The sequence below is a fragment of the Salvelinus sp. IW2-2015 genome, linkage group LG18 (assembly GCF_002910315.2).
Source record: "Salvelinus sp. IW2-2015 linkage group LG18, ASM291031v2, whole genome shotgun sequence".
Taxonomy (NCBI): Eukaryota; Metazoa; Chordata; class Actinopteri; order Salmoniformes; family Salmonidae; genus Salvelinus; species Salvelinus sp. IW2-2015.
Window position 1 is genome coordinate 10,967,034 of NC_036858.1, and position 13,079 is coordinate 10,980,112.

Consider the following 13,079-nt stretch of genomic DNA (forward strand, 5'->3'; position numbering starts at 1 on the left):
CATAAAACAGCAATACCCTGCTACTCTTTTGAGTACAACCACAAAAAAATATGCATCAAGCCGAACTGAAATATTATCAGAAACATGTTGGGTCATTGTCACAACTTTCTATTTCCTTGTCAAACTGATGTAATTTGGATATTTTGCAAAGAAAATCTTTCCAGTTTTTTTTGTTATTGCATTTTCTCCCCGGTGCCTAAACGTCTTTGTTCGGCGAAAGAACCAGAGATGACATAGAAATGTACCGATGTCAACTGGATTGAAGCATTCATTCTATTGATTTATGACATTCTGGTGAGCGAGGGTTTATTATGTCTTCTAGGGCAAAATACAGTATAATGACAGAATAAAAGCTGCATTAAAGCTGCATCTAGTTATAGACAGTTGACTAACAAATTCGAGAGCATGGTACTAAGGTTCTATCTACAAAAAATGAAACAAAGTCAGCTTTTATGTTGCTGAAATAAATTGCACGTTTAGGCTACACAACAGGTCCCTAAGAGCGCAATCACATTGTCTCAAGATGCTGAAATAAATTAAGGCCTGAACTGCGGAAAAACACAAGCAATTCTTTCCGATCAGACACTGGAGGAAAAGGGAATCAACTCCGATTCCCGGCAGTGCTGTGGGTATGGAAGGGAACACAGAGGATGGAGTTCACAAGCGCCAATGAAGCCCTGAACAGGCTGTAGGAAACCTTTCCATTTGAAAGAGAGCCCAATGCCCTGAGGAGACGAAGAAGCGGAAAAAAGTGATAAGCACACTAGGCTACATACAGTGATGCCCAAGACCAGCATATCGTAAATTGTAACAATATTCTTTCCCCCTTCCCCAATACAGACTCCATTGTCCCCACGTAACTGTTCTTCTCTAGGAAGTAATGACAGAATTAGCCAATGCCAATGAGATACACTGCAAAGACAATATAAAATAGGAAATATTGCATGTACTGTATGTCATTAACCACATTTCCATCTACACTTTTTATGCGAGTAAAGTCATACCATTAAAAAAAATAATCATGACAGCTGTGATGGAAACAGGATGTTTCGGTACAATTTTATAAATGCAAACAGATAATTTGTTTGTTCGACATGGTGGAATCTTTTTGTGTCTGAAAAATGTATTATGCGAGAAATGGAGGTGGAAATGCCTTTGCGCTCAATTATTAATATAATAACCATAATATCAAAGTAAACTTGGAGTCACGTAATGATATGTGTGTGGTCCTCCCACTACGACTCGGGAAACCACGCAGTTTATTAGCCTACAGATTAAAAAAGTTATGATGAACTTCGCGGTGATCTTGAACCTCCTTTCCAATAATATTTTGAGGGTCTTATTCTGGTGACATGAAGAGAGATGCTTGACTGCGTTTGACAAATAAGAATATCCATAATGTATCTGAGAGCTGAGTGTACGTGCCGAGACCAGAGTAGGCACATTTGCTATTTAACGCAACAGTAGAGTTGAAAATTCCATATTTATTCGGTACATGAAAAATTAAGAGAAAAAGTACATTGTGTGTGCACTACATCATCCCCCGCTGATTTTTATCCGCAACAAGTCCTTTTGGTGGAAACACACCACTGGTAGGAAAATTCACATTTTTCTTTATGCGTATTCTAGAATATTCATATGAAAAATCAGTCGCTCATTGGATTGAAACTTGGCTAGTAATTTTCAATAATTGTTCTTTGGATGTGTGTGGGCGGGAGGGTGTGAGTGGGTTTGTGTGTGTGTGTCTGTGCATATAAAATGGGAGAGTGAAGGAGGGTGAATATAAAATGTGTAGGAGGGCGGGAGAGAATGGGTGTTTGGAGGCATAGGGTATATGTTGTGTGTGAATGAAGGATAATGGATGAGTAAGTAGATGTAAAGAGGAGTGTAAATTTGCCTGAGAAGATAAGACAGGGGAAAAGATGGGAGGTTGGGATAAACTTGGCCTGGGTGAGAAAGAGGAGGGCAAGGATGGGGGTTGGTGATAAGCTTGGCCAACAAAATCCAATTTATCACATGGTATGTGCACGGGCTCCATAATTTTTTAAATTTAATTCTCAAACACTTAGAGATTATCAGCAGATGTGGTTCTTGCAAGAGTTACACAAATAAAGGAGAAATTGAATATTGAATATAAAGAGGAGTTGCGTTGGAGAGGCCTATTCTGCTACCTACTGTAGGAACGGCAAATCTGTAGGCATCCTGATAAATAAGAACACACCATTTTCCCTTATATCTCAGCATATTTTCTAATTTTGAATTGTACAGTACCTTACATGGGGAAAAATATACATCGCTTTTATTGTATATCCCACCAGGGTCACATCTGGTGTTTTTAGATAAATTCAAGCTATATTAGATCAAATCCAGACAGGAACTATTATTTTAGCAGGTGACCTAAATTCTACATTAGATAACATTGACAGATGTTGTAATAAAAAAAGGCGCATTTAGGGAGCCTCCAAAGATTTACTAGGACACCTGGAGATTACTATTCCTACCTACAAAATAATTTTTTTTTTTTCTCAAAGTAACAAAAGCTAATCAAGAATTGAATGTACTCAACAATTTACTCGATTCAAACATTCATGATATAATGATGTCAGAGGCCAGAGAAAACCCAACCACCAATATAATTTGGGATGCCTTAAGAGAATGATAATATCATACTTGGCAAAAGTTAAATCTGATTCAGAATAGTTTTTTACGAAAAATAAAGCACTATCTTAGAAAAAGCCCATAAAAAATACAATTTCTGAACTTAAGCAGGAATACGATCTTTTACTTTTGAAGAGAGCCAACAACTACAGGTTAAACTCAAGTAAAGCATACTACTTATTGCCAAATAAACCTGATACATATTTCACAGCTCACAAAACAAATACATGCTAAACAAGTTATAATTTTAAACAATATAAATGCAGTAATTAGAAACAACAGTGATTAATGACCATTTTAAAAGCTTCTATGAAAATGTACTGTATTTAAATCAGAATTAAAACAGATGGAAGGATCCTACAGCCTTCTTAGACTGAACCCTGAGGCAATTATCACCAGACAATAAATAAAATCACTAAAAACAGAGGCCACCCAAAAATAAATATTAGATAGTGTTAAAACATTCACGCGGAGAAAGCATCCGGAATGGATGGCTTTCCCATAGTGTTATATTCAACATTTTGGGACAAAGTAGCTCCCCCATTTACAACTCACATATCACTCAATTCAATACTTCCTAGTTCCATGTATCAAACAATTATTTAAGCTATATTAAAACCAGGAATCTCTGGAGAGTCCCCTGCTGATTATAGATCCATACGTTTAATAAATTGTGATAAAAAAATAACAAAGCTTATAAGCAATAGAATGGCAAAAACTCAGACTTGATACATATCAAACAGGGTTTCTTAAAAATAGATACAAAACAAATACAAGAACGTTTCAGTTTAATACAATACGCAAAAAAAAACAAGATAGAGATTTGTCAATGGCTGTTGATGCCGAAAAGGCTTTCGACAATCTTGAATTGCCTTTCTATTCAAAACTTTCCAGCTGAAATAATAAATGTTATATAAATGTCCTAAATTTACCAAATATTACATTATCTGATCAAATTGCTTTCGAAAAGGGGCAGGGCACAAGACAGAGATGTTCCAACGCACTTCTGAAAACAAAGGAATACTCCGGTTGGAACATTATTGAAGAATTATGTTAAAAACATCCTAAAGACTGATTCAATACTTTGTTTGTCATGTTTTTACGGACTGTAAAAAAAAAATGTTTATTTTTTATTTTAACTTTTTGTCCGTACTTTCCGCTGGACTTGCCCGCGCATCGTGAGTTTGGAAAGTGTACTGAACGCTAGAACAACAAGGAAGAATTTGGACATAAATGATGGACATTATCGAATAAAACAAACATTTATTGTGGAACTGGGATTCCTGGGAGTGCATTCTGATGAAGATCATCAAAGGTAAGTGAATGTTTATAATGTTATTTCTGACTTCTGTTGACTGCATAATATGGTGGATATATTTGTATCTTGATTGGACTCTGAGCGCCGACTCAGATTATTGCATGGTTTTCTTTTTCCGTAAAGCTTTTTTGAAATCTGACACAGCGGTTGCATTAAGGAGAAGTGCATCTAAAATTCCATGCATAACAGTTGTATCTTTTAGCAATGTTTATTATGAGTATTCCTGTAAATTGATGTGGCTCTCTGCAAAATCAAAGGATGTTTTGGAACTTCTGAACGTAAGGCGCCAATGTAAACTCAGATTTTTGGATATAAATATTAACTTTACCGAACAAAACATACATGTATTGTGTAACATGAAGTACTATGAGTGTCATCTGATGAAGATCATCAAAGGTTAGTGATTCATTTGATCTATATTTCTGCTTTTTGTGAATCCTCTCTTTGGCTGGAAAAATGGCTGTGTTATTCTGTGAATAGGCACTCACCTAACATAATCGTTTGGTTTGCTTTCGTCGTAAAGCCTTTTTGAAATCGGACACAGTGGCTGGATTTACAACAAGTGTATCTTTAAAATGGTGTAAAATACATGAATGTTTGAGGAATTTTAATTATGGGATTTCTGTTGTTTTGAATTTGGCGCCCTGCAGTTTCACTGGCTGTTGAAGAGGTGGGACGCTACCGTCTCACGTACCCTAGAGAGGTTAAGAATGGGAAGCATAGAAAAAGTGCACATAGAACAGATCTACCGCTTCATAGACTTGCTGTCAATGAGAATGACAGCAAGTATAACAAAATGTCACGTTGGGCCCCCAAAAGGCTAGGGCCAGCTTTGACTGCATGTGTAGGTATGGATGAGAGTACGTAGACCTGTAAGATGCCATTTTGTGTACTCACCTGTTTTACTGTATTCATATTGCAAACAATAACACACTTAGCTTTAAAAAAATATCTGCCTCCATACTGTTTCCCTTAAATGGGCGTAGAACATGCTGTTTCAATTCCTTTTGGATGGGGCGAGAGGACACGCGTCTTGGCTCTGTCTGAAAAGTGTGCAAGCCTCAAAATCCTTAATTCCTTAACTCTCTCGCCTTGGATCTCCTCCTTCAATGAGCTTTGAGATAGAGGCAAGGAGTTGAGGAATCAAGGATTTGAAGTCTTGCACACACTACAGAAAGAGCCCTTGTGTACACATAATCTGTTTGTCATAGGATTAGAAGAAAATAGGAAGTAGACATCACTCACATCCTGCTGGAGCTGTGAGAAGGTCTTCCTGACCCCCTCCTGTAGGAACACTACAGCCTCCCGGTCTGGAAAGCGTTCAGCTGAAGCCTGGAGGCTCCCACCAACCGTACTGAAGAGTAGAGACTTGGAGGAGGTGCCGTGGGCATAGCTGGTGGTAAGTGTGGGGATAGTGGGTGGACTGTCCACATGGACTGCACTAGGTGGGAAAATAGAGAGAGAGAGCTGAAGTTACAGATATGAAATGGTCCGGGGTTTAAAAGTCAAACAAACTGGAGTTCGTACAAAGCCTTTAGATTAATATGGAATTCAATAAAGGGTGATATTCATAAGAGGATTTTCAGAAAAATTATGGGAGCCATGGAAACAGTTTGAATAGGACATCGTTTGATATAGTGTCATATGGAGTGTCAAAATGGGGCCTACAGTAGGGAAGAGCAGTCAATGTAAATGAGTTAAATGGTTAGGATGTGAGACGGATGAGGACAGGGAGGGTGAATGGGAGTCAAGGGTCAGGGAGGGGGTGGTGCACATTCAACACTATGGACAGAGAGGGAGAATAAATGCATTGGTTAGGCTAGACATTTAGGCCGTGTCTACACTTGACAGTTCATGAAGCTCCCACCCAGGCTAGGGAAGACTCCGCAGCTGTTGCCGGAGTGAGGTTCAGAGCCGCGAGCCTGACCACTCTATTCTCAGGACCTCTCCTCACACATAGTCTGTTGCTGTGTCAGCTGAGTCTGGCTGGATGTGCCTAGGCTTAGAGCATGCAATTCAGGCTGTGGACATTACATGCACCCTTCAGCTGCATGTAATGTGCTACTCTCAGCCCACGCCTACAGTATATGAAGCACGGTTGGCTATGATGTCACGTGCTAATGACAAAGCCCTGTTTACGGTCATCTCATCACGGAGACAGCTTTGGCTCTCACAGACAAAAATGTCATCCTCCGTGAAAAAAACTTTTATGGAGCTCCCCATCTCAAATTTTTGGTCCTGGTGTGGATGCCATTTTGGACCAAACAGCGAAGCTGCAGAAGGACAGAGACCCTGCGGTCTTGCATGGGTCCCTCTGGGTAGGGTAACGCAGGGCAGAGACAATTGCAGTCTATACCTCAGCTTTCCCCTGCCTCGAAAGGCTGCTTGGGTCCTCCCCCGAACCAGCCACGCCCAGATCACCCACATCAATAGGCTCCGGGTCAGCAGTGGCGCCCCCACCAGCACAGGCAGCGACATAACAAGCACCGTCCCTCTGCTCCGAAGGGCCCCCTCAGTCATCCTGATGGGTGTGGCAATGGCTTGAGCTTGTGGGAGGAGTTGTGGAGTCCCTCTGGGTGCTGGATACAGTACTACAGGGGTAAAAACTCCAGTTCCGATGCCGGCCACCACCTTTCAAAGGGGTCTGGTCAACTACAACAGTCAACCCCCTGAAAAGAGAAGCTCTCCAACTAGAGATTGCATTCTTCTCCATCAGGGAGGCAATCAGACAACTCAAACCATCAGAACAGCACAGTGGGTTCTAAGGAGTATATTTCCTAGTCCTCAAGAGGGATGGTGGCTTTTGCCCCATCCTGGACTTGAGGCCTCGAAAACCCTCCCCTTCAAGATGCCATCTTCGTCCTACATCCTACAGGCTATCAGCCCAGGCCAGTGGTCCACCAGTGTCAACCTAAAACATGCATACTTCCACATATCGATCCACCCGGCTCACAGGAAGTTCTGCGCTTTGCATTCAACGGTATAGCGTATGAGCACCAAGTGTTAACTTTGGGCCTCTTCCTGGCACCAAGAACATTCACAAAATGCATGGATGCCGCTCTAGCACTCTAGTATTTTTGTACTAAATTGGCTAATCTGTACTCAGTCATGAGAACAGGCAGCAGCATACAAAACATCTCTCCTGAAGCAAATCTCAGAGCTAGGCCTCCGGTTGAACATGCAAAAAAAGCTACTTGGTCCCCACACGAACTGTGATGTTCGTGGGCATGCGGATCGACTCGTCTCTAATGGAGGGCTCATCTCACCAACGAGCGAGTCCAGAAAATTGTAGATCACCTCAAACCTTTTGTCCAAGACCAGAAGGTGACTGTTCTTCAGTGTAAGAGACTGATGGGTCCCCTCCCCTCCGGAAGGGGAGTGGCGACTACATCCCTGAATAGTGAGTCGCATGTGGGGATTCTTTAGGGAAGCGGCAGTGGATCTGTTTGGCTCAGAGGTACACACTCTGGTTCTCAATATTCAATCCCCCTCGGGCCATGTGGCCTAGATGCCCTGGCTCATGAGTGGCCGAGGAAGAAACTATACACCTTCCCCCCAATCCCGATGATTCCAACGACTCTGGACAGAATCAGTCCACCAGGTCCTTCTGATTGCCCCTAGATGGCTGAGACGGCACTGATTAAAGGACAATACTGTCACTCCTAGCGGGGACAGCATGGGACCTACCTCGGAGGCCAGACCTATTGTCACAGGCGGAGGGCACATTGTGGCATCCGAATCCCTGCCGCCTGAACCTGTGGGCCTGGCTGCTGAACAGCGAAAATGGTCCGATTTAGATCTTGAGCCCTCTGTTGTTAACATCTTACAGAGTGCCAGGGCCCCGTCCACCACATTAACCAATGACACGAGGTGGCGCGTGTTCTGCCAGTGGTGTGGGGAGCAGGGTGTTGGTCCAGAATCTTGTGACATAAAAAACTGTGCTCCAGTTCTTGAGGTCTTTGTTCAATGCTGGGAGGGCTGCAACCACACTTAAGGTACTGTATACGCTGTAGGCATTTCAGCAAGACATGATTTAGAGCAGGATAGTCCACTTGGCAGCCATCCGCTCATGGCAAGGTTTCTTAAGGGAGTCTGTCGGTTACGCCCAGCAAGAGCTCCCTCGGTTCACAAATGGGATTTGGATCTGGTTCTTGGGGTAATATCCAGACCTCCCTTCGAACTGTTAGATGTTATAGACTTGAACATCTCTTTTAAGACTGCGTTTCTGGTGGAAATCGCCTCGACCAAGAGGGTTGGCGTGCTCCATGCTTTATCTGTTAGTGATGAACGTTATCGTCTAGGCCCGGGTAAGGCGATCGTTACTCTGCGGCCTAATCCTGCATTCCTACCAAAGGTCCTGCCCCCAGGTCAAGTGAACAGAGAAACAGCCTTGTCCACCGCCATACCCCCTGGGGCTCATGATTTTGATGTACGCGCTCCGTGTCCTGTGAGATCCCTAAACGCGTACGTAGAGTGGACTCGGGCGATCTATCGCTCTGATCATCTGTTTGTGTGCTTTCGAGAGTACAAGGCCTCTCTGAAGCCTCTCTGAAAACAACAGTTGGTACTTGGATTGTAGACACTATCCTGCAAGCATATAGCCAAGCTGGCCACCCTGCACCATCCTCTGTGGTAGCGCACTCCACCAGGGGAGTTGCCACCTCCTGGACACTGCTTAAGGGAGTCCCCCTCTCTGACATATATGTGGCTGCCATCTGGGCTTCACCCAGTACCTTTGCAAGTTTTTATCGGGTGAATATGGCTGACCCTCACGGTATGAGTTCAGCTGTGCTTGGTGCTACCCTTACCTCCCAACAGTAACCTGCGGTTGAGCCGGGTACTGTCTCGAACTCCTATGGTGATGTGTTGCTCTAGGCCATGGGTGTCAAACTCTGGCCCGCGGGCCAAATTTGGCCCTTGGGGTAATTATATTTGGCCCGCGAGACAATACCAAATTACTACTAGAGCTGGCCCGCTGGTATTATACAGCGCATTCACCGCTAATACTACGAATCCCATAATGCTCTGCTGTTGTTTTCGCGCGCCAATCAGGACAGGACCCAGAAACGCCCTCTGTGACAGTAGTCATAGCAACATAGACGCTACAACTGTCAGCGCGCTATCCCTTCCCAAAAATGGCGAAAAGAAAGGCAGAAAACAGGAGCTTTCTGGACAAGTGGGAGGCAGAATATCTGTTTACATATGTAAAAGACAAACCTGTTTGTCTTGTTTGTGGAGTCAACGTGGCTGTAAGTAAGGAGTACAACATTAGACGACACTATGAAACGAAACACCATGACAAATACAAGGACATGGACATGACTCAAAGGAGCCAGAAAGTAGAGGAGATGAAAAGAAGTTTGGTTTCACAACAGAATATGTTCAAAAAATCCACATCACAAAGTGAGGCTGCTGTAAAGGCTAGTTATATAGTGGCAGCAGAGATCGCAAAATCAGCCCGGCCCTTTAATGAGGGAGAGTTCGTGAAAAAGTGCATGATGAAAGTTTGTGACCTCGTATGCCCAGAGAAAAAGCAYGCATTTTCAAACGTGAGCCTGAGCAGGAACACAGTAGCTGATCGCACATGTGATCTTGCCACCAATCTGTATGACCAGCTGATGGAAAAGGGAAAAGATTTCGTTGCGTTCTCCCTCGCTGTGGATGAGAGCTGCGACGCATCTGGAAAAAGTTTATTTTGGTATTTAAATCAGAAAGGCTGCAAATAGAAAAGAGGCATACGATTTTTATTTAAATTTATTTATTAATAATGAATGCCATTGATGTGTTTTTCATTTGAAATTCGATTTTGCATGTCTCCACTATTAAATTATATATTGTATGGTAAAAGCGATGCTTGTTCCATATTCAATGTTAAAGCAAAACTTGTTTGGGTCCATATTAAAAGGTTCATTTGTTCAATGTTGGCCCGCGACTTTGTTCAGGTTTTACATTTTGCCCACTGGGTATTGAGTTTGACACCCGCCTAGGCTGTGCCCTAGAGGAACCGACTTACTCTCGTAGTCATCCCATTGGTGACTAGTCCCTTAACGTCTTGGCGCACGGATCCCTTTAACGGGATCATTTTCGTAACAACCATTGAATTGCAGAGCGCCAAATTCAAATAAAATTACAAAAAATATTTATTTTCATGAAATCCCAAGTGAAATATACCAAAACACAGCTTAGCTTGTTGTTAATCCACCTATCGGTCAGATTTTGAAAATATGCTTTACGCGAAAGCAATCCAAGAGTTTGTGAGTTTATCGATCACTAGACAACACATTACGAACAGTTAGCAGCAATGTAGATTGGTCACGAAAGTCCGAAAAGCAATCAAATTAATCGCTTACCTTTGATGATCTTCGGATGTTTGCTCTCATGAGACTCCAGTTACACAATAAATGTTCCTTTTGTTCGATAAATATTCTTTATATCCAAAAACTCCATTTGTGGTGCGTTGTGTTCAGAAATCAACAGGCCCAGCAGTCATGAAGGGAAGACGAAAATTCCAAATAGTATCCGTAAAGTTCGTAGAAACATGTCAAACGTTTTTTATAATCAATCCTCAGGTTGTTTTTAACATAAATAATCGATCATATTTCAACCGGACGGTAAACTATTCAATACTAGAGAAAGAAAATGTCGAGCTACAACTTTGAACTAATCAAAGGACACCTGGCCATCCACTGACGCGTTTTGATAATTATCGCTCATTTTTCAGAATAAAAGCTTGAAACTATGTCTAAAGCCTGTTCACAACCTGTGGAAGCCATTGGAAAAGGAATCTGGTTGATATCCCTTTAAATGGAGGATAGGCACGCAATGGAACAGGGATTTTTCAAAATAAGAGGCACTTCCGGGTTGGATTTCCTCAGGTTTTCGCCTGCAAAATCAGTTCTGTTATACTCACAGACAATATGTTGACAGTTTTGGAAACTTTAGAGTGTTTTCTATCCTAATCTGTCAATTATATGCATATTCTAGCATCTGGGCCTGAGAAATAGGCTGTTTACATTGGGAACGTTATTTTTCCAAACATAGAAATTCTGCCTCCTAGCGTCAAGAAGTTAAGCAAAATAGAACGAAGGTTACTCACGTAACCACGGTTCTATGAGCTAGGGACCATGCTAGTCCAGATGTCGGAATTTGTAAATTTGTGACAATCAAATTAGTATGATATGTTACGTTTTGTATGGTATGTATTCATTTGTCTATTTCATATGATATGTTACGAATTGCAATTCGAACAATATATTATGAATTTGCAAAATGTATGATATGTTGCGAATTCCAATTTGATGTGGCTAACATTAGGAGTTAGGTTAAAGGGTTGGGGTTAGCTAACATGCTAAGTAGTTGCAAAGTAGCAAGAAGTTGCAAAGTTTCTAATTAGCAAAAATAATAAAGTTGTCAGTGATGACATTCGAACATGCAACCTTGCTAGATGTTTGCGGTAGTTGCAAAGTAGCTAAAAAGTAGTAAGTAGTTGCAAAGATAATAAAGTTGTCCATGATGAGATTCGAACATTCAAACCTTTGGGTTGCTAGACGTTCGCATTATACAACCACCCCGCTTTCATTTTTGCCTTACTGTATGTAATCTTCTGTCTTATCTTACCATACTAAACTAATTTGAGTATCCCAGATTTACATTTACTATGGTCGTATCTACACTTGATACTTACATGCGCCTTCTGCTATCAGAATATGAAGATCGCATTGAAAAGACACTTTGTGGTCGCTTTGTGGTCCGATTGTGTTCAGATCTGGCTGACCACTTCAGGTGGTGGTCAGGGATGCATTGTGTGCGGATTTCTCCTCAGTCTGGATGCAATCAGGCTAGGGGAAGTGCACAGTGGGCGACGTCATCAGCACTCGTCGCACAAGTCTCCAGAAAACATGTATTTTAGTACTGAGAGGCACATTTCCATTATAACGTTGGAGGAAATACGATCCTAGCATGAGGACCGTGTTTGCTGGCCTCATAAATGCTAGACAGCAAGCTAATATTTAGAAAAATCTATTATTTTTGTATTATTTAGCAGACGCGCTTATCCAGAGCGACTTAAAGTAGCGAGTGCATACATTTTTTCATACCTCGTGGGAATCGAACCCACAACCCTGGCGTTGCAAGCAACATGCTAAACCAACTGAGCAACCCTTTTGCAATCTGTTTAGCATTGCTTGCTAGCTACAGTAGTTAGCTACTGCCAACAGTTGTGTGATTATCATATTTTGCCTGTTCCACTGTTTGTAGAATGCATACTGGCATTTGAATATACCGTGGGAAAAGGTCATCCAGACACACTGTAGACACATTTAAATGTAGGTGTAGATGCATGATGTGTTTGGAATTCCATGATCAAAACTCAATGATCAGAATACTAGTAGGCCGTCACTGTAAATAAGAATTTGTTCTTAACTGACTTGCCTAGTTCAAAAAAAAAATATATATATATATTATAATAAAATATTAAAGCTGCATGAACTGTCAAGTCTAGACACGGCCTGTGTTATTTCTAGTCTGTGAGACCAGGCTGCCCAGGAGAAATCCGCACACAATGCTTGACTGATCACCTCCTCAGCCAGATCTGAACACATTCTGACCACAACGCTACTTTTGTCCATCTAGACCTGCCTCTTTAATGCAGTCTTCATATTCTTGTAGAAGAGGTCACATCTAAGTGTCGACACAGCTTACAGTACATTCAGAAAGTATTCAGACCCCTTCCCCTTTTCCACATTTTGGTACGTTAAGGCCTTACTGTAAAACGTATTACAATTTTTTTTTTTTTTTATGTGAATCAATCGACACATAATACCCCATAATGACAAAGCAAAAACAGTTGTTTTTTGGGGTGCAAATTTATTACAAATAATAAAACAGAACGTAAGTATACAGACCATTTGCTATGAGACTGGAAATTGAGCTCAGGTGCATCTTGTTTCCATTGATCATCCTTGAGATGTTTCTACAACTTGATTGGAATCCACCTGTGGTAAATTCAATTGATTGGACATGACTTAGAAAGGCACACCTGTCCATAGTCCCACAATCGACAGTTCATGGCAGCGCAAAAACCAAGTCATGAGGTCGAAAGAAT

The 13,079-nt window shown here is 41.7% G+C and overlaps 1 protein-coding gene across 1 annotated transcript in view; it reads right to left on the bottom strand.

Annotated features, from left to right (window-relative positions):
* acsf2 (acyl-CoA synthetase family member 2) overlaps window positions 1-13,079 on the bottom strand; it is a 38,444-nt gene that overhangs the window by 22,534 nt on the left and 2,831 nt on the right. Inside the window, exon 2 of the mRNA XM_024006930.2 lies at window positions 5,222-5,417. Within this exon, the coding sequence (XP_023862698.1) occupies window positions 5,222-5,417 (196 nt within the window). The remainder of the gene's footprint in view (window positions 1-5,221; window positions 5,418-13,079) is intronic.